The sequence below is a fragment of the Triticum aestivum genome, chromosome 1B (assembly GCF_018294505.1).
Source record: "Triticum aestivum cultivar Chinese Spring chromosome 1B, IWGSC CS RefSeq v2.1, whole genome shotgun sequence".
Lineage (NCBI taxonomy): Eukaryota > Viridiplantae > Streptophyta > Magnoliopsida > Poales > Poaceae > Triticum > Triticum aestivum.
The window spans coordinates 63,093,487-63,113,455 of NC_057795.1; the positions used below are offsets into that span (position 1 = coordinate 63,093,487).

Here is a 19,969-nt window from a genome sequence, read left to right on the forward strand (position 1 = left end):
AACCTAGATAATTAACCTAATTAAACTAGTTAACCTGACTAGTTCTCTGTCAAAGCCCTAACTAAATTTTTGCACTAACCTAGATAATTAACCTAATTAGAATAGTTAACCTAACTACTTCTATGTCAAAGCCCTAACTAAATTTTTGCCCTAACCTAGATAATTAACATAATTAAACTAGCTAACCTATGCATGAGAGAGAGAGGAGGGGTGGGGGCTTACAGAGGATAGCTTTGGTGGTGGCGAGGGAGGCAGGGATGGCGAGGGAGGCAGGGGCGTCTCCGGTGACGGCGAGGGAGGCAGTTGTGGCGAGGGAGGATCCGGTGGCGTCGACGGCGGCTCCAGTGGCGTTGATGAGGCCGCGCGGCTCTGTGGCGTTGGGGGCGGCTCCGGTGGCGTCGACGGCGCACGACTCTGGTGGCTCCGGGGGCGTCGACGTCGGCAGGAGATGGCGGCGAAGTGGGGCGATGGCGAATCGGGAAGATGGCAGCGGGGTGGGTCGAGAGATTTGGGGGACAAGTGGTGGCCGGGGGGAAACGATTTTTTGGTTAAGTCAAAATTAGCGGTAGCGCGTTTCGCAAAACGCGCTATAGCTAAGGTAGCTATAGCACTTTTTACAAAACGTGCTACTGCTATAGCTATGTAATTTTCTTCCTTTTTTTATTTTCTTTTCTGTTTCTATAGCGGGGGTCTAGGAAACGCGCTGTAGCTACGTTAGCTATAGCGCCTCTTACAAACACACGCTACATCTATGCCTTTCTCTGTTTTTTCGCTTTTTCATTTATTTTGCTTTACATTTTATTTTTTTTCTTTCTCCTTTTTCTGTTTCTTTCATTTTCATTTACTTTTCTATTTGTTTTTCATTTTATTTTATTTCCATTAGCAGTAGCGCTTTTCTTAGGAAACGCGCTGCTATTCATGCCCTAGCGGAAGCGCGCTTCCTCCAAGCCCGCTACTGCTATGCGTAGCCTATCGTTCCACCAATGGGAATATTAGTAGTAGCGCTTTTACGGCCACACGCGCTACTGCTACAATTGTATCTGCAGCGCAGTTTTTTCTGAACGCTGCTGCTATCTAGCACTAGCGCCCTTTTTTGAACCGCGTTGTTGCTAAATTTCTATGTATAAGGTTTTCCCTAGTAGTGAATCCTAATCTCGATCTATGCCAACTCAACAAACATCAGCGGAGACACCTATAGATCATCTTTATAATCACCCAGTTACATTGTGACGTTTGATAGCACACTAAGTGTTCCTTTGGTATTCGGGAGTTGCATAATTTCATAGTCATAGGAACATGTATAAGTCATGAAGAAAGCAATAGAAAATAAACTAAACGATCAAGTGCTAAGCTAACGGAATGGGTCAAGTCAATCACATCATTCTCTAACGATATGATCCCATTAATCAAATGAAAACTCATGTCTATGACTAGGAAACTTAACCATCTTTGATTCAATGAGCTAGTCAAGTAGAGGCATACTAGTGACACTCTGTTTGTCTATGTATTCACACATGTACTAAGTTTCCGGTTAATATAATTCTAGCATGAATAATAACCATTTATCATGACATAAGGAAATATAAATAACAACTTTATTATTGCCTCTAGGGCATATTTCCTTGTTTTTGCTTTTCTCTTTTATTTGTTTGTTCAAGAAACCAAAAACTCCAAAAATATTTCAGTGTGTTTATCTGAATTTCTTTTCTTTTTATTCGAGTCGTACCGAGGAGAAGACCACGATGAAAATGTTGAGTGGCTCTCATATGAATAAATGTTAATGTAATAAAGAGCCATTTTACCTTGTCTTCTCTTGTTGAATAAAATGTTTGCAGATTCCAGCTTAGTCCACGGCACTCTTGCACTATTATTATTTTCACATCGTTCGGTCGTGCAACTGAAAGGCAATAATGACAACATCCGATGAACTGGCCGTGGCAGAGAGAAACGGGTATGAACTTAACTTGTTTTGTTTGTGTAAATATGTTTAACCTAGTATCCATGATTCAGCCCGTTATAATTAAACATGTTTGCAATGTCCAATGTTACTTATGCATAATGCATGGTTATGACTGTTGTTGCTCTCTAACTGGCCGCTTCTCAATCTAATTGCTAGCCTTCGCCTGTACTAAGTGGGAATTCTTCTTGTACATCAAAAACCTTGAACCCAAAGTTATTTAGATGAGTCCACCATACCTACCTATATGCGGTATTATCCTGCCGTCCTAAGTAAATTTACATGTGCCACCTCTAAAAACTTCTAACAAATATCCTTTTTGTGTGCCTGGATTGTTCATGGAACGACAGTAGATGGTCATTATCTTCCATGCTAAGCGGGTTATTCTCAGGTTGAGTGTTTATTCACTCGCCATCGCACAAGAAAAGGGCGGTAATAGGGATGCCCAGTCCCAAATTGCAAAAGAAATGATCTCTCAAATAATCAAACAAAAACTCCTAATGGAGTCAAAACATTTACTTTTTATTGCTTGGGAACCGCCACTAGCTCGCTTAGCATGGAAGATGTTGATAACTGATGGTCATGAAGTAAATGAGAAGGATGCATGTCTCAAAATATCTTTTTTTGTAATTAAATATCATTTACCTTTGTTTTAAAAACTTGAGCTCTGGCACCTCTGCAAACTGTTTCCCTCTGCGAAGGGACTATCTATTTACTTTTATGTTGTGTCATCACCTTCTAAAACAAGCGCCAGAACCTGAGAGCACAACTGTCATGACTTATGCATTGTGTGTAGCTAATGTTGGATGCATCATGACTGGATATTTTCTACCATGAATTACAATGTTTAGTCACTGCTTGAACCTTGGAGGTGCTCTGCATTTATGTTTTACGATCTCAGAAAGGGCTAGCGAGATACCACTATTGTCATATTATATCATGGTTGTTTTGATAATGTGTTGCTGTTTGAGATATCTTATTATTGGTCGCTAGCTGATTATGTCATTGATATGAGTTAATATAATCTTTAAGAGTTATTGTCGGCATGGTTAGTTATAATATTAGCTGAAAACCTGGGTGCTGTTTAATCTTATTTATGCAAACAAGAGCAAAAGAGTTCGTAAAAGTTTTTCTTTTTCACTTTCAGTTTATCAACTGAATTGCTTGAGGTCAAGCAAAGGTTTAAGCTTGGGGGAATTGATACGTCTCCAACGTATCTACTTTTCTTAACGTTTTTCCTCTTGTATTGGACTCTAATTTGCATGATTTGAATGAAACTAACCCCGGACTGACGCTGTTTTCAGCAGAACTACCATGGTGTTGTTTTTGTGCAGAAATAAAAGTTCTCCGAATGGAATGAAACTTTGCAAGGAATTTTTATACCAATAAAGAGAATTTCTAGAGCCAAGACCCACTAGAGAGGGGCACCTGGGTGGGCACAACCCACCAGGGCACGCCCCCCTCTGCTGGCGCGCCCAGGTGGGTTGTCCCCACCTGGTGGCCCTGCAGACCCTGAAACCGACGCTATAAAATCCTATTTTCCAGAAAAAAGGAAGAAAGAATTATCGCGATCCACGAGGTGGAGCGACCGTCACCTCCTGTTCTTCATCGGGAGGCCAGTTCTGGAGTCCGTTTGGGGCTCCGGAGAGGGGGGTCTTCGTTCTTCATCATCACCAACCCTTCTCCATCGACAATTCCATGATGCTCCCCACTAGGAGTGAGTAATTCCTTCATAGGTTCGCTGGTCGGTGAGGAGTTGGATGAGATTCATCATGTAATCGAGTTGGTTTTGTTAGGCTTGATCCCTAGTATCCACTATGTTCTAAGATTGATGTCGCTATGACTTTGCCATGCTTAATGCTTGTCACTTTGGGCCCGTGTGCCATGAACTCAGATCTGAACCGTTTATGTTTTCATCATTATATCCATGTTTTAGATCCGATCTTGCAAGTTATAGTCACCTACTACATGTTATGATCCGGCACCCCCAGAGTGACAGTAGTCGGGACAACACCCGGTGATTACCATAGTTTGAGGAGTTCATGTATTCACTATGTGTCAATGCTTTGTTTCCGTTCTCTATTAAAAGGAGGCCTTAATATCCCTTAGTTTTCAATATGGACCCCGCTGCCACGGGAGGGTAGGACAAAAGATGTCATGCAAGTTCTTTCCATAAGCACGTATGACTATTTACGGAATACATGCCTACATTATATTGACGAACTGGGGCTAGTGCCATATCGCCCTAGGTTATAACTATCTCATGATGAATATCATCCAACAAGTCACCGATCCAATGCCCATGAATTTATCTTATATTGTTTTTGCTAAGTTACTACTGCTATCATCACTGTTACACTTGCTACAAAAATACTGCTATCACTGTTACCGTTACCATTGCTTATGTTACTACTATCAAAACTATCATATTAATTTGCTATTGATTACTTGCTGCACATAATTAATCTCCAGGTGTGGTTGAATTGACAACTCTGCTGCTAATACCTTCAAAAATTCTTTGTCTCCCCTTGTGTCGAATCTATAAATTTGGGTTGAATACTCTACCCTCGAAAACTGTTGTGATCCCCTATACTTGTGGGTTATCACACATCTACTTCACATGCATAAAGGTGAATCATCTCATTTACACATGTACATCTGTGCCCTTCGAGGATGGTATACTACTTGACCCCTCTCTCATGTGAATACATAGGTGTGAGCGGAGCTACACATTCATATAGGAGGAGTCCAAACTCAAGAGAACAACAACACCATCCAAGAGGGAAGCTTGGCAGCGGAGAAGGAACTGTTGAGAAGAAAGCTAAGTTCCACCAGCATCGACGGGTGTCCACGAGAAGGCGACATGCTGCGAGCCTCTGGATACCCCGGGCGCATGGGCCTTTGGACCCCGTGTGCACGGGCTAAGTCCCTAAGTCTCTGGATACCCCGTGCGCAAGGGCTCTACTTACCTCGTGCGCACGGGGCCTCCTGCGTGCAACTGTTGGGCTTTGCCCATGTAGTCCCTATTATGCCCCTACTTACCCCTTCATGTCTTGGACCTATATATACTCCTCCTCCACCTCATTTGTAGGATAGCTAAGAATATATCTAGACATTGGAGCTTAGCTCATGTACCTCCCCTTGTGGGATTCCTCTTGAGAGAGGGACACTCCATTGGAGTTCAAGACCTTCATTGGAGAAGATACTTAGGGATTCAAGACCCCTTCTAGGGAAGGATCTATCTAGATCATCAAGACCTCATCTCCATTGGATTTGGGACGAACTCTACCTTGTATCTTTTCCTTTGATTGTTCATGTACCTTGTGGATCTTGTGTGTGTGATTGTCTAGTGGATGTGTGATTCGACTTGTTCTTGAGTGTTTCTCTTGTGATTTCCCCTCGTGTTCTTCGTGTTCTTCGCGTTCCTCTTCGTAGCCACCTCCAATTTGTGAACATCCGGACAAATTGGGGCACTTTGGCCCATGCACTACAACATCATGGTATCATGAGCCATGTTGACACGAATTTGGAGCCCCATCCCTCATGTTCTAGCCTAATTGGTTAAACAGGTACGGTGAGGACATCGCCCATCCAATTTTCTAGATCTAGTCTATGAATCAAGCCATATATATCTAACTTGGGTTAAGGTGTGATGGCTTGTGTAGAAATAAAATGGTAGCATGTGACACTTAGGTCGCGCCAAGGGCTTGGTAGTGGGCTCCGCAACGTGTCCATGGGTTCCTGTGATCTGTTTTCATTGCATCACGGTGGAGTCGGAGACGTGGTAGCATCGTTCAGGCGATGATAGGTCACAATGGATTAGATCGACGCAAGCCATCCACATCTTTTCTTCTAAGTTCATCTTCAAAATAAGGATATGTTTTTTAGAAGGATTACATTATCTATAAATCTAGAATTTAGATAAATATACACACACATATGAATATATTCTATATCTTCTTTATATTCTGATAAGAAAACGAAAGGATAATAAGAAAATTCAAAAAAAAGAGGGTATTGATATATATTATGATCTCATGTGCTCTTCATGTCCTTCATGCAAGTTTGTTTGATTCCTATGCATACTTAGCTCTTCGACTAAAGAGGGCATGAAAATAGGAAGGCCAACCACTACATAAAGCACGTATGTGTTTGTCTGTCATGAAGTTAGGGTCGCTATGCCGTGAGGGGGTGGGGTGATGGCGATCACATTAGGGGCGGCTGAATTTTCTTGTTTTGATGTGTGGACTTTGTTTTGTCGTGGCCATGCCGTTCTCGGGTGGCCTAAATCTTGTTGGCTGACCGTTGAATCTTGTAGGAGTTTTTCTTATTTTAAAACTGAAAACCTTTTACTATTTTTGTTGGTTCTGTGCACATACGGCTAGCTTCTGAAAATCAATCTCTCTTTTTTTTTTTGAGAAATTGTGAAAATCAATCAAAAGGGCAAAAAATCTTCGTTTATGCGTTCTGGTTGTGTGTAGTGGGCTTTCTTTTACTTGAGCTCTCGTGGGCCGTCTCTTCTCTCTCCGGATTGACAAAGAAAGGAGTGTCACTCCACATTGTGGGCTGCTGCTGCTTCGACCCCACCACCTCCCCGCATCAGCTGTGACGAGATGAGCCGCCGCCGCCGCCCATGCTCGCCGCCGCCGCCGCCCGCGCCGGTGCCGCCGCTGGAGGACGACAACCTGCTCTCCGAGATACTCCTCCGCCTCCCGCCAGACCCGTCCTCCCTCCCTCGCGCCTCCCTCGTCTCCAAGCGCTGGCTCGGCCTCGTCTCCGACCCCGGCTTCTCTCGCCGCTTCCGCCTCCACCACCGCCACAACCCTCCTCTCCTTGGTTTCTTCGAGGGCTTCCGTTTCCATCCTACCATGGATCCCCCCAATCGTGTCCCGGATGGCTACTTCTCCGTGCGCATCGACACCGGCGGCATGTTCAGGAATCTTGGATCCCGCCATGGCCTCCTACTCCACTTCCACGGAACAGGGAACCAGCTCCTGGTGTGGGACCCCTTCAACGTCGCCCAGCACCGCGTAGCCGTTCCCCCAGGGTTCGATGAGAAGAAGACCTTTATCGGTGGGGCGGTGTATCGCGCCGCCGGAGAGATCCAACACTTCCAAGTGGTCTTGGTAAGCGCAGAGACAGACGAGCTTCAGCATAGACAGGTCATCGCCCGCGTTTACTCGTCGGAGACTGGCGCATGGGGTGATCGCATCTCAACACCATATCCATCCAGACTTCCCAGCAAGAATTGTATGGGCTTTACTCTGAGTGTGCTAGTTGGGCATTCCCTTTACTGGTTGTTCGTGGACATATCGACTGGCAGAGTGGATGGCATAGTTGAGTTTGATTTGGAGATGCAGATCCTAGCTGTGAAACCGGTGCCAGTCGATATTGCCAAGGAAAAACAGGGCAAATTCCAGGTTATGCGGGCAGAGGGCGGTGGCCTTGGTATTCTCTTTCTGTTTAAATTCAGCGCCCAGTTATGGAAGATGGAGACCGCTTCTGATGGTGTTGCATCATGGGTGCTGGGAAGAACCGTTGAACTGGACAAGCTACTCCCCCTGGGTCTAGAAGAGGAAGAGAACTCAGAAGAGGAGTGCTCAGAAGTGGAAGATAACGATTTCCCATTCCCAGGTATACAAGGGTTTGCTGAATACAATAATGTGGTTTTCCTGTGGACACATATCCACAACTTCACAGTCCAGCTTGAGTCACTGCAGTTCAAGAAAGTGTCCAAAATACACATGTTGGCTCGCTATTATCCATTTGAAAGTGCCTATGCTGCAGGTATGCCTTTACATTGTGGGTATAACAAAAATCTAGATATTATTTGTAATTGGTTGATCGAATTCTATTTTCACATCCTTCCGCTCTAAGCTAATAATTTTAGGTGCCATATGAATTGTTTCTTTTGCTACTTGATGATCTTTTCTCAACATATAGCGATTTTGTTCTAGTGTTTCTTTTTGGATGTTTGTGTGGTGGTGTTCTATGTAACGGTTATGATTTGGAAAAAACAACTTTTAGTGGTAGCTAGCCAGTTCTGATTTTCTGGAGAGGTGATTTTACTATATCGTGATTTTTAGTTCCCTTAGTTGAAACCAGTTGTGCACCTCCTTTGTCAAAAAATTAGATAAAATGTAGCAATGTTTTTCTTTGTTGTTCTCATACTCTATTATGGACTTATATGGTTTGAATCAGAGGTGTGAAATTCATTATCTGTTTACTCTGTTGTCATCCTAGAATGAAACAATGACAAAGAGATAAGCAGTTTTTGTATAATAATTGAACTAAATTTTATTGTTGGCTGCCTATTGGCATATTCAAGAATTGTATAACGTTAGTATTAATGCATAGCTACAGAGCAGATGCTTCTCAAGATGAGATACATAACGTTTGGAAATTGAGACAACTACATGACAAAAAAAACAGCTTGCACCAAGTGAGATGTCGAATAGGTAGATTAGTTGGCACATTATGAAGCTTTCATTCATTCAATATTGTTATCACTGGTCTTACGAATCTTAAATCCACAATAATGACTTGGTTTGATACTTGAAAAACATTTGTTCTGCCAGTGGCAAGTTAGAAAAATAATAATTTGAGTTTATTTCATCTTTGCCGGTTAAATGTATTTGAACATATGAATAGTCATGATCCTTTTTATTGCTAGAGTTTATCAGCATGGCTATATTTTATTTTATCCGATATGGCATGGAGCGAGCTTAAGTATAATTTTAGGTAACTTGCCCCTTCAGGTCAGGTCAGCTAATAGTCTGAGTGCGCATATTCTTCATTTTTATGACACTAGTTAGTAAATTCTTTTTTGAGAATATTCTCTTTATTTGATAGTAGATGGGTATATGTTTATCTACTCATCGTCATGATATTATTAAAACTGAGTTATTTTCCTCAAATTATATATGTGTGCTTATCCGAATATCTCATCGATTTCCCCTCGTATCTACTTAATCTGATAGGAATGGTACTATTAGTGCATAGCTGCAGTGCAGATGTTTCTCAAGACGAGATACATAATGGTTGGAATGCCCCCTTGTAGGCACGGGCATTGGTGGTGGACATGATGGAGCTAAACTTTTGCACAATACCTAAGATGATTGGTCAGATGGATATGCTATTGTGATGTATTAATAGAGTAAGTAAGCTTATCTTTAAATAGTAGCACAATGAAATATTCCCCTTTCTTCTGCTTCATTGATAATTTCTGTTTACTTTTACGGGTTGCAACATTGCATTTGCTATTTTTGTGGCTACAAATCGATGAGATCCAAGTGTGATTTTAAGTTGTCCCCTGCACACAAGTAATTGATGCCCAACAATACTGAGCATTTGGTTTTGAACTTTTTTTTTAAAACTCGGACCTATATAAATTGCCATTTCACATTGCTTTCACTGGGATTGTTGTAATGCCGAGTGCTTGGTTGCAATTTTTTAATAATCTTACTTGATACATCTGGTTGTTTTCAGTAACTCTATAGTTTATTTTTTTCTCATCCTCACTAATTACTCCCTCCGTTCCTTAATATAAGACCTTTTAACTATTTCAAAATATTGACTACATACTCCCTCCGTCCGGAAAAGCTTGTCCCTCAAATGGATGTATCTAGCACCAAGTTAGTGCTAGATACATCCATTTGAGAGACAAGCTTTTTCGGACGGAGGGAGTACATACTAAAATGAGTGAACATACATACTAAAATGTGTCTAGATACATACGAATCAAGAAAAAGCTAAAAGGTCTTATATTAGGGAACGGAGGGAGTATTTGAGATTGAAAGCATGCAAAACATTACAGCTAAATCTTGCAAATACAATTTTGAGATAGTATCAAACTTATAATATTCTCACTGTAGTTTTTCACCATCAGTTTGTAACTAAAATTTACATATCAGATTTCTAAATCCAAAGTGAGAACTGTTTACTATACTACGTTAAGGTTTTATCTTTACATTTTTTCATAAGAGAATAATAAATCTGAACACATAGTTTTTGTTTTTACCTTGGCTGCCTTGACTATGGTCTTCCCTAATACCTTTGTTAAACCTCTTCCAAGATTCACCTTGAATACATCCCTTATGCTCTCTCCATTCAGACCAAAGTACCTAAATCAAAGGTCTTCCACCTCGAGAACTTTTGGGTTGACCACCCAGGCTTCACAGAGTTATTCCGACAAGCTTGGAGTCTCCCTTTGAAACACTGAGACGGCAGAGGCACATCTCTTACATTTTCTACTCCCTCCATTCCAAAATAAGTGTCGTGGTTTTAGTTCAATTAAAGGAGCCTTTCAAATCTGGAGCAGAAATCTTTCCCGACTCTCATCGCTATTGCAAATTGGAACTTAGTCGTCAACCTTATCAACGGACTTGAAGAACAAAGGCCTATTCTTGACTTTAGGAATTTACCAACCCCTATATATCACCTCTGAATTGATATGGTATCTGCTATTCTTGACTCTTTAGTTAAACGTACGTATTACAATGTAATCTGTTGTACATGGCAGTCACAAGTGGAGTGAATCATGACTGAACAAGGAGCAGTTCCATCCAAATAAATCTCATATTTTGAATGAAGGCAATATAAATTGCTATAAGTGGAACACTTACATAAGTCAATTCTAGTCTAGATCAATGGGGGGCTGAACGAAGTACTAATAAATGATTAATGCTCCGCAGGTAGCAAGGGGTGCAGAGATGGGCGTAGGCTCTTCTGTTCCGTGTGGCCGAGATGCAGAAATGGCTTGTTTGGCTGTGATCATTTGGCGTGTCCCTCTTCGTACTACTCGTAGCGCGCACCGGTGAACTGAACTGTGCAGATAGTGGGCTCGTAGGAATTTAATCGCCTAAGGTGCTGACTAGCGTCTATTATTATGCTGAAACTTTTATCGGGTCCTGGCTAATGAGTGTTGGATGTTGAACTGTAACTGCCTGCCTGGTGCTGCTTTCCTTCCTCCTTTTCTTTGATGATGAGATGCGGCTACTAGAGTATTGGTTGAGTTGGCTTCTGAACTGAAGATACAAGATAGTCTGCTCTGTGTTGCCAGTTGTCAGGCCACGCGTGTCATTTGTTCACTGTCATCTGAGAAATACGCTCCCTCCATTAAGCCAAGTTTAAGCCCTGTAAACTGCTCAGCCCTAAAATGTTAAGCGGAGAAATACACGTCCTTCATTAAACCAATATTCAGCGCCTTATGCGCTGGTTATATGAGGTGTTTGGGCAAACCGCCCCCCCCCCCCCCCCCCCCCCCCCCCCCCAAAACCCCCTTGGGCTCGGCCCATTTAACACCTTATTTTTTCTCACCGGTTTTTTCTAGAGTGGTTTCCCTGCTTTTTTCCAGGTTTTCTTTTTTTTCAATTTTTTCACTCTTCTTCAAAATTCGTTTTTTTCAAAATCGTGAGCTTTTCTTAAATTTTCATACATTTTTCAAATTCATAAATATTTTTTTAAAAAAAATCAATTTTCCATCATTTTTTTCTTCGTATTTTTCTTCCTTTTTCTTTTTTTCTCAAAATCCCTTAACTTTTTTCAAAATCCATGAACGTTTTTAGGAATTTTGATTTTTTTTATATATGTGAACTTTTTGAATTTTTTTAACTATTTTCAAATCCACAATTATTTTCAAATTTTGATTTATCTTCCATTTACGAATTTTTCAAAAATCAAGAGTCATCGGTCAACCAGTCAACTAGTCAATGGTGAAAAGGTCCACCTGTCTGCCGGTCAACTGATCCATCTGGCAACCCATCAAAGGTCCACTTGTGAATCCAGCAGGCATAGCTGGGCCGGCCAGCACGCGCGCGCGAGCGCCAGTTGGCCTAAATGGCGCTTAAGGCGCTGGTTAGAAGCCCTCATACTGATGCTGCCGGAGACACGGGTTCAGCGTCTGGCCTGGATAGACATCGGGAGACCACGCTAAGGCAGAACCTCCTCTATGCTTTGGTTGGTAAGAGAACATCTATCTCTACTCCTATAAAAATGTGAGTTTGTGATGATGGTGTGTCTGCCTTTGTGTCATTTGCATCGTACGATCTGAAAGCTAAGGCTGGGAATGAAATTGGTTGTACTCAAGCTAAGCAATGCTCTGGAGGTTTCTCGTTCTCTCACGATACAAACGAGACTTCGAGATAATACGCCCCGCATCACCCGCAGCACAGCCCTGTCCCATCTCTCAAACCCCCTGTCTTGCCTCCTGGCTGAGCGAATCCCCGTCTCCTCGCACGCCATGACCTGCGAGATGCCTGACGCATAGGGAAAGGCCAATTCCACCTGCAACACCACCACCGGCGTGGCACCTTTTGGTCCTCGTACGCCTGCGGCAAGTTCACGTGGCGGCCGAATTTCGTGTTTTGACCCTTTTTGAAAAGTATTTCAGGATCTGACCCCTGTTTGAATTTTTTTCGAGATTTGACCCTTTTGCCTACCGCCAGGGCCCATGGCGATAGGGTTCGATAGCCTACCGCCACGGCCCATGGCAGTAGGAAACTTATCCACGTCAGCGCGTGGAAACGGCGCCGTCCCCCTCCGTCGCACCCTACCGCCAGGTGCCCTGGCGGTAGGCTGTCTAACCATACCGCCAGGGGCCCTGGCGATAGGGTCCGGGCAGTTATTTGCCCCGAAACCCCCGCGCCCCTGCCCATCTCCCCACCCCTCCCCTCCCCCCGTCGGCAGTTCATCCTTTTCTCCCCCAAGTCGCCCCTCTCTCCCTCTCTCATCTCCTCCACTCCCCCCCTTGGATCTTCACCTATTCTTCACCGTTTTGGCGGATCGAGATGGCCCCGAGGAGAGAACCGTAAGCTCCTCCGATCCCTCCAATTAGTTTTTGCAAACTTGCTACCGATTTGACGCATTATTTGCTTGAAATCCCTCATGTTTTTGAACTTAATTGAATATTTTTTTTCACCTAAGATTGATTGTAGTTGTAGTTCTTAGTTCTTTAGTAAGTAGTGGTATTGGATATGTACTCTAATCAATAGTTCATATGTTAGTGTGAAGATGAACCCTAGTTCATAATTTTTTTTGTTAAAAAAATTATGATGTAATGTTGATAAAGGGATGAACCCTAGTTTGATGATGCATGTGATATGATGATATGATCTAGTGTGAAGATGAACCCTAGTTTGATGATGCATGTTGATATGATGATATGAAGATGTTGTTTGGAAAATTTTGTTTAAAAATATGAAGCTATGATGTATGTTGGAGGTTTTTTTTATATGATGCATGTTGATATGATTTGATCCATCATGTGTAGTAGATGTTGTTGGAGGAATATGCTTAAAATTTTATCTTGATATGATTTGAGTTCATTGTTTGTTTATGTATGCTTATGCTTATGGTGCTTTTGTTTATGAAACTCTATTAAGGCGGCCACCTCTTGCGGACAACATCGGCCCACGGTACTGCATGCTGGACTGGGCATTCGACAAGGGTCATCGTGCCCGTTTCATAGAGAACGGAGAGGTAAGTGATATGAAAGAAATTTTGATCAAAGTTCTCGGATTGATGAAAATGATTTCCTAACTTTTTGGCGTTCACTTTTTGACAGACGCTCCAGCCACTGCGCATGAGGGGTCACGGGGTTCATGGGCATATGGACTACGACGAGCGCTACGCGCCGTTCTTCAAGAGAGCCCGTCTGTTGGGTTTCGTGCTGCAGTTCAAGCGTCAGCCGCCGACGCTTGTCCATGTGGCTCTCACAGCTCTGATTGACCGTTGGAGACCGGAGACCCATTCTTTCCATCTGCCATGCGGGGAGATGACGGTGACCCTAGAGGACTGGGGGATGATTACTGCAATGCCGATCGAGGGTCATGTACTCACCGGTCAAGTGGAGAGGGCCAACTGGGAGGAGAGGGTCACCACCCTCATCGGCGACTGCCCCGGTGCCAAGAGTAACCGTACATCCGGTGTGCCGTTGATCTGGCTCTCGGAGCACCGGAAGACATGCCCCCAAGGCGCAGATGAGGCGACTGTGGAGTTGTACGCGAGGGCCTATATGTGGTATATTCTCTCGGAGGTCGTGTTTCCAGACAGCTCCAGGAACTCCGCCAACTGGGCGTATCTGTTCTTCCTAGTGGACTGGGATGTAGGGTACAGTTGGGGGACGGCATCTCTCGCCTACCTATACCGTTCGGTAAGAGAGTGTCTAATTGCATACCTACCTACGAAAGTGTGTCCATGACATTTTCTTATATCTGATCCTCATTTGATGTTTTGCAGCTTTACGACGCAACGCAGAGGACGGGAGACAAGTCCAATATGGGTGGCTTTGTCTGGGCCTTCTCCATTTGGATGTGGGAGCGGCTGCCGGTGGGGCATCCGGAGAAGTTGCGAAGACGCCCATGGGAAGACTATGGCGAAGAAGGCGACGAGACTCGAAACCCCACCGTAGCTTACGAGTGGGACATTGTCAAACTCTACACGGGCCTAAACAAGACTTCGTACAAGACCTACACCAACGATTTGGACGCTTTGACGCATACGCAGGTATATGAACTCGCCCAACACCTTTCTCTTTGATTCCGACTATTGACCGAGAGTGCGAACTTACCAAGGTATATGTAATAGGTAATCTGGTGCCCGTATCGACAAGAACGAGAGTGGGACTTTGATCTGAACGTGATGTGCGATGCGGACCGTGGTCTCTGGCGGTGCATCGTGCCCATGATCTGTGTGTACGCCGTCGAGTGGCATTTGCCACAACGCGTGGCCACGCAGTTTGGGATTTATCAGCATACCCCACCGGGCCAGCCCACTGATACCGGCGGCCACGCGCTCCACCTGTGAGCTCTTTGTTCTCCGTGAGATTATCATGTTTCTTGTTGCTTATGATGATCTCATTGCGCTTATGATGATTCTTGTTGCTTATGCCTTGCAGGATGAGCCGGCAGAAGAATCAGTCGATCACAGACTGGGGAGAGGAGCATAAGACTCATGTGACGGAGTGGAACCGACGGAGGTACCGTAAAGACGTGGAGAGGAGAGTGACTAACTGGGATGATTACCTGGGCCGACACATGAGGTGGTACGATGATGGCCAGAAGCACCGTCTTCGTCTCAGGCCTCGATGGACGGCGGAAGACATCGCGGAGCTGGAGTGGGCTGACCCCGATGAACAGGCATACCAGACCGGCATCAGAGACATGCACAGTGGATTTAGGGAGTTTGCACCCCTCATCAACAGAGTGGTAAGTTCGAACCGACGGTTGATTTAAAATATTTTATTCGTCATCGTGACTGACTTATGCCGTTGCAGTCCGGTGAGCTGAACAGATGCATCTTCGATGCCTCAGATGCACTAGGTGATCTTCCCGGGAGCATAGAATCGGAGACCAGAGTCAGGGGGACGATGAAGGTACATTTTCAGCCTCCTCGGAACAGATGCATCTTTTTCACTTGCAATCAGTCGATCTGATACTTATTATGACCTTGCTTCATTGTGTGTGCAGAAGTTCGTGCAGCGTTGTCGCAAGCTGGTAGGGCTGCTTGGGTGTGCTGGAGCTGGGTCAGTTGAAGCTTATCAGCCTGTAGCCACACAGGGTATCATCGGCTCATCAAGCCATGCTCCCTCGTCGTCTAGGTTGGTTGGGGAGGAGGAGGATGAGGAGGAGGAGGAGGAGGAGGAGGAGGAGGCCACATATGAAGAAGGGGAGGAGGAGGATGAGAGCAACGGGGAGGAGGAGTACGATGAAGATTATGGACCTCCAGCAACTCAAACGTCTCAAGCATCTCAGCTGCCGAAGAAGAGGAATCCGAAGACGAAGGATTTGCTGAGTCCGGAACCTTTCCAGAGACCGGTTCCTCGACGGCCCAAGAAGAAGACCGAAGAGACTCGTTCAAAGAGTAACGAGGACCGTACCTCCAAGAGGGGAAGGAGCAACTGATTATGCTCTTCGATAGTTGGCTCTTTTAGTTTGGTTGAACTTCGTTTGGTTGAACTTTTCTAGTGGTTATGAAGCTACGTGGAACTATGTGTTTGCTATTTGTGGATCTATGTGTTTGCTATTTGTGAAACTATGTGGAACTCCGTTTACTAATTAGTTGAAGTTCGTTTGAAATGTTCTATGCACTTCAAATTTGTTAATGTGTATGTGATGCCCAAGTTTAATTGTTTGAGATCTGTGATATTGTTGTCATATTTGTGAAACTTGCTATAATATTACTGTCATATTGAATTTGAAAAGAAGCAAGCAATTGAACTTAAATTCATAAAACACAGGACCCTACCACCAAGGACCCTGGCGGTAGGGTCAGACAGCCTACCGCCAGGGCACTTCAATTCTTCGTTACAGAACATTACACTGAAAAAACAGGACCCTACCGCCATGGGCTCTGGCGGTAGGGTCGCACAGCCTACCGCCAGGGCCCTTCAATTCTTCGTTACAGAAACATTACACTGAAACAACACCCTACCGCCATGGGCTCTGGCGGTAGGGTCGCACAGCCTACCGCCAGGGCTCCTGGCGGTAGGTGCTTAACCACGTTCAGCGCAGTCAAACGGCCGCCATCCCCCTCCGTCGCACACCTACCGCCATGGGCCGTGGCGGTAGGCTATCTAACCCTACCGCTAGAGGCCCTGGCTGTAGCAAAAGGGTCAAATCTTGAAAAAAATTCAAACAGGGATCAGATCCTGAAATACTATCCAAAAAGGGTCAAAACACGAAATTCGGCCTCACGTGGCCGGCGTTCCTGGTTCCTCAAACAGGAGCCCCCCCCCCACCACGTGGGATTCGAGTGCCCAACGCTACATGTACGCCTGCCCCTCCACTCTCTTACCGCCGAAATTCAGTTGAGCGGGCGTCCCAACTCTTATCGTACAGTCGTAGTTGTAGTTAGGGTCTGAATAAATGTGTTCTGGACTTCTGGTTGTAGTTAGGGTCTGAATAAATCTCTCTTTCTCCGATAGAGAGATGGTTGGCTGATCCCGTTGGAAAGATCATAGTGCCGTCCAGGCATGCACTCCCGGTCAGGCCAACTGGCAAGAGGTTCAGGCCGCCGTTGTCAAGCAAGTTGAGCTGCGGGCGCTCCAGGCTGCTCTCCGCTATCATGGCATGCCCAATATCGGTGATGATATGTACGTTAGCATCCGCCTTTCGCCGGCCGGGTCCCTTGTGTGCTCATGCATATCAGCGGTGTCCCATGTTTATTCTGACAAGCACTGCGAGGTCTGAAATGTGCATGTTCTTGTGACAACGAGCACTTGAAGTACATGCTTCAAATCTGGACAGTATCTTCAGGGCAAGTTTGTATGCTTGACATGGTTGACTATGTCAAATCTCATGGATGAGTAATTGTATCCTCAGGTTACCGTATTATCTGCAGGGCTAGATCCAAAATTTTGTGAACTAGCATTTCCTATAGTTCAAAGCTGCAACTTTACTGCCAGTATTGAGGTGGATGGCCTCTGTTTTAAATTCCACATAAATCTGCTTAACTAATAAAGTAGCAAATATGAGGCTGGGTCACTGTTACCATTGATCCTAATGCATCTCCTGTATATGATTTTGTAGCAATAATATTGTCAAAGATAGTTGTATGGGATAAGTTGGTGACTAATAATCTAAGTACATGGAAAAAACTCGAGCGTCTTATTGTCGTGGCAACAATGTTACATGCAGAGCGCATAAGTGCGCATGCATTGTTCTATGCACATAGTAATAAAGCGAAAATAAATTTTGCTAATAGGATGCACTTTAATTAACTAGATTGTGGCTTGCATACTACAAACTTTAGTAGGATGCACTTAAACGGTTTAACCCGAATATCTGAGCAGCATGTGAATTAAGGCAAAGGATATTGAAATTTTTGGTTGAAGTTATATTGTTATTTGCTTTATATGGTATATCAAATACTTACAATTTTTTTGTGGAAGATCAATAATGATTTCCCTGGACCAAAATCTCCATGAATCAAGTGAGGATGAAGCACTGGAGAATTAGAATAATAGGACAATGTTTTAATTAAGATACGTTGAGTTGCGCTTGGACTACGTTACTTTGCTTTGATTAATATTACATGAATGATGTCGTGGACAATGATGGCAAATGCTTTTATGATCCTTGTTGTAACGGAAACCAAGTTTCATTTATGAAGTGAAATCTTAAGGTGGTGTAATGCCAACAACACTTCAACGATATGTAAGTTGGTGTGTTTTCTAGGTAAAGTAAAATGTAACAACTTCGACGCGTGTTAGGTTTGCAAATAGTTGTGCACATGTGTTATCTAAGATATATCTAATCATAATGTAGCTGGTGTGAGGCTCCACATAACTTTGTGATGTTAATAGCGTCATATTACAAAGAGTTTTTTGGCTATGGCTAAAGCTTAACCTTTTCTTGACCAAAGTCTTAGAATACACGCTTGGGTTTGTACTTTTGTGATTCCACTTCATTTCATGTGATTCCGTAGCGTAGCACGTGCATGTTACTAGTGTTTTCTTGAATTTGGAGCACCGGGAGTACTCGAGCTTGGGAGCACCTGATATTTTCCCGGTGTGCTGCTGTAATGCGTTGGTAGGATTCACCATTGGGTTGCGGGGAGCAGGTTCTCGAGCTGGGGCGAACGATACAACTGCATGTATTGCAGGCGTTGTAGGTTGTTACGCGGCTATTGCACGACCCATTTGTCTTGCGTCCGATGGCCCAATCGTAGACCTCATATCATCCATTTTGTATCTGTTTGACCCCATTTTTTGATCAAACTTGCTCGTGATTTGGGTTTGAAGTGGACACAAACCGAACGTTTTTTGTGTCTATGTTATCCGAATGTGTCCTCTGCATGTGCGGCCAGGCTCACCTATCACACACCCACCCACCTCCCACCTCTCTCGCGTCTTCTTTTTCTCTCTTCCCCACCACACCGCCCACAAGTAGCAATGCTAGGCGTCGAGGCCTCTGGCGCTCCCTTCGGTGCCGCTCAAGGCCAGACGCGGCGGCGCCACCTCCGGCATGGCTCAAGGCCAAGCGCGGTGGCGCCCCTGTCTCCCCAGTCGAGCGCTCTCGGAGGCCCGCATCTCATCCCGATCCAACGCATAGCAGGCAGGCAAGACACGGTGAGCGCGACGGGGCGAGGGCGCGGCGAGCGCGCATGCGAGGGCGCGACGGGACAGTGGGACGATGGGATACGAGCTAGATCTGGCGAGCGTGCGGGCAAGGCACATCGCATGACTGGCAACCTCAACCACGGCAGCACCGGGCGCTGTTGCAGCAACCCCGTCGGGTGAGCACGGCGGGCGCGCCCGAGCGCGGGAGAGCGGCTGGGCGGGCGAGGCGGGCGCGCAGGTGGGCGCAGGTAGGGGGGGGGGGCATGCGAGCTTGGGCAAGGCACATGGGAGCGCGATGGGGACGCAGATGAACACTTTTTGAGATGATTCGGCCGCGTTGGGAGCCTCGGACCAAAGCCGAACATGGGCGTAAAGTAAAAAAATGTTTTCCCATTGCGACGTATGGGTCTCTTGATTATAACTTAAGTAAATAATATTCTACTAATCGTTTCTTATCCCGTAGCGTAGCACGGACATCTTACTAGTCATTTACAACACCATTAAGAACACATCAATCAAACTTATAAACTACTCCCTCCGTTTCATAATGTGAGACTTTTTTGACACTACACTAATGTAAAAAAAAACATCTTACATTATGAAAAAAACATCCTATATTATGAGACAGAGAGAGTATCATCTATCAATTAGTACAATTCTACTAGGAATATGCACTGAATTAGGAATTTATATAAGCTAATATACGTATGCTCAAATAAATCCATACAACACTCATTCTATATTTTTCCTAGCTCACCCAAAACCTAAAATAAAACTGTGTCTAGACAAAACAAAAGGAAATACCTAACTGTAACTTCTTTATACGATTGCTTTTAAGTTTTGGCTCTCACAATTTATTCAAAAATTGTTGCCGCCGCCCTCGTTGTCCACGTATAGGTCTTGTGAGCCATTGCTGACTTCCCATGTTACACGTGAGAGATAGCGTTCAAGTG

The 19,969-nt window shown here is 44.5% G+C and overlaps 1 protein-coding gene across 1 annotated transcript; it reads left to right on the plus strand.

Moving 5' to 3' along the window:
* Positions 1–6,508: 6,508 nt before the first annotated feature.
* On the plus strand, positions 6,509–10,988 carry LOC123107114 (uncharacterized). Its single transcript, XM_044529117.1, has 3 exons — positions 6,509–7,744; positions 9,018–9,113; positions 10,651–10,988. The coding sequence occupies exons 1-2, from the start codon at positions 6,571–6,573 to the stop codon at positions 9,068–9,070; spliced, it is 1,227 nt and encodes a 408-aa protein (XP_044385052.1). The 5' UTR covers positions 6,509–6,570; the 3' UTR covers positions 9,071–9,113; positions 10,651–10,988.
* The last annotated feature ends 8,981 nt before the right edge of the window (positions 10,989–19,969 follow it).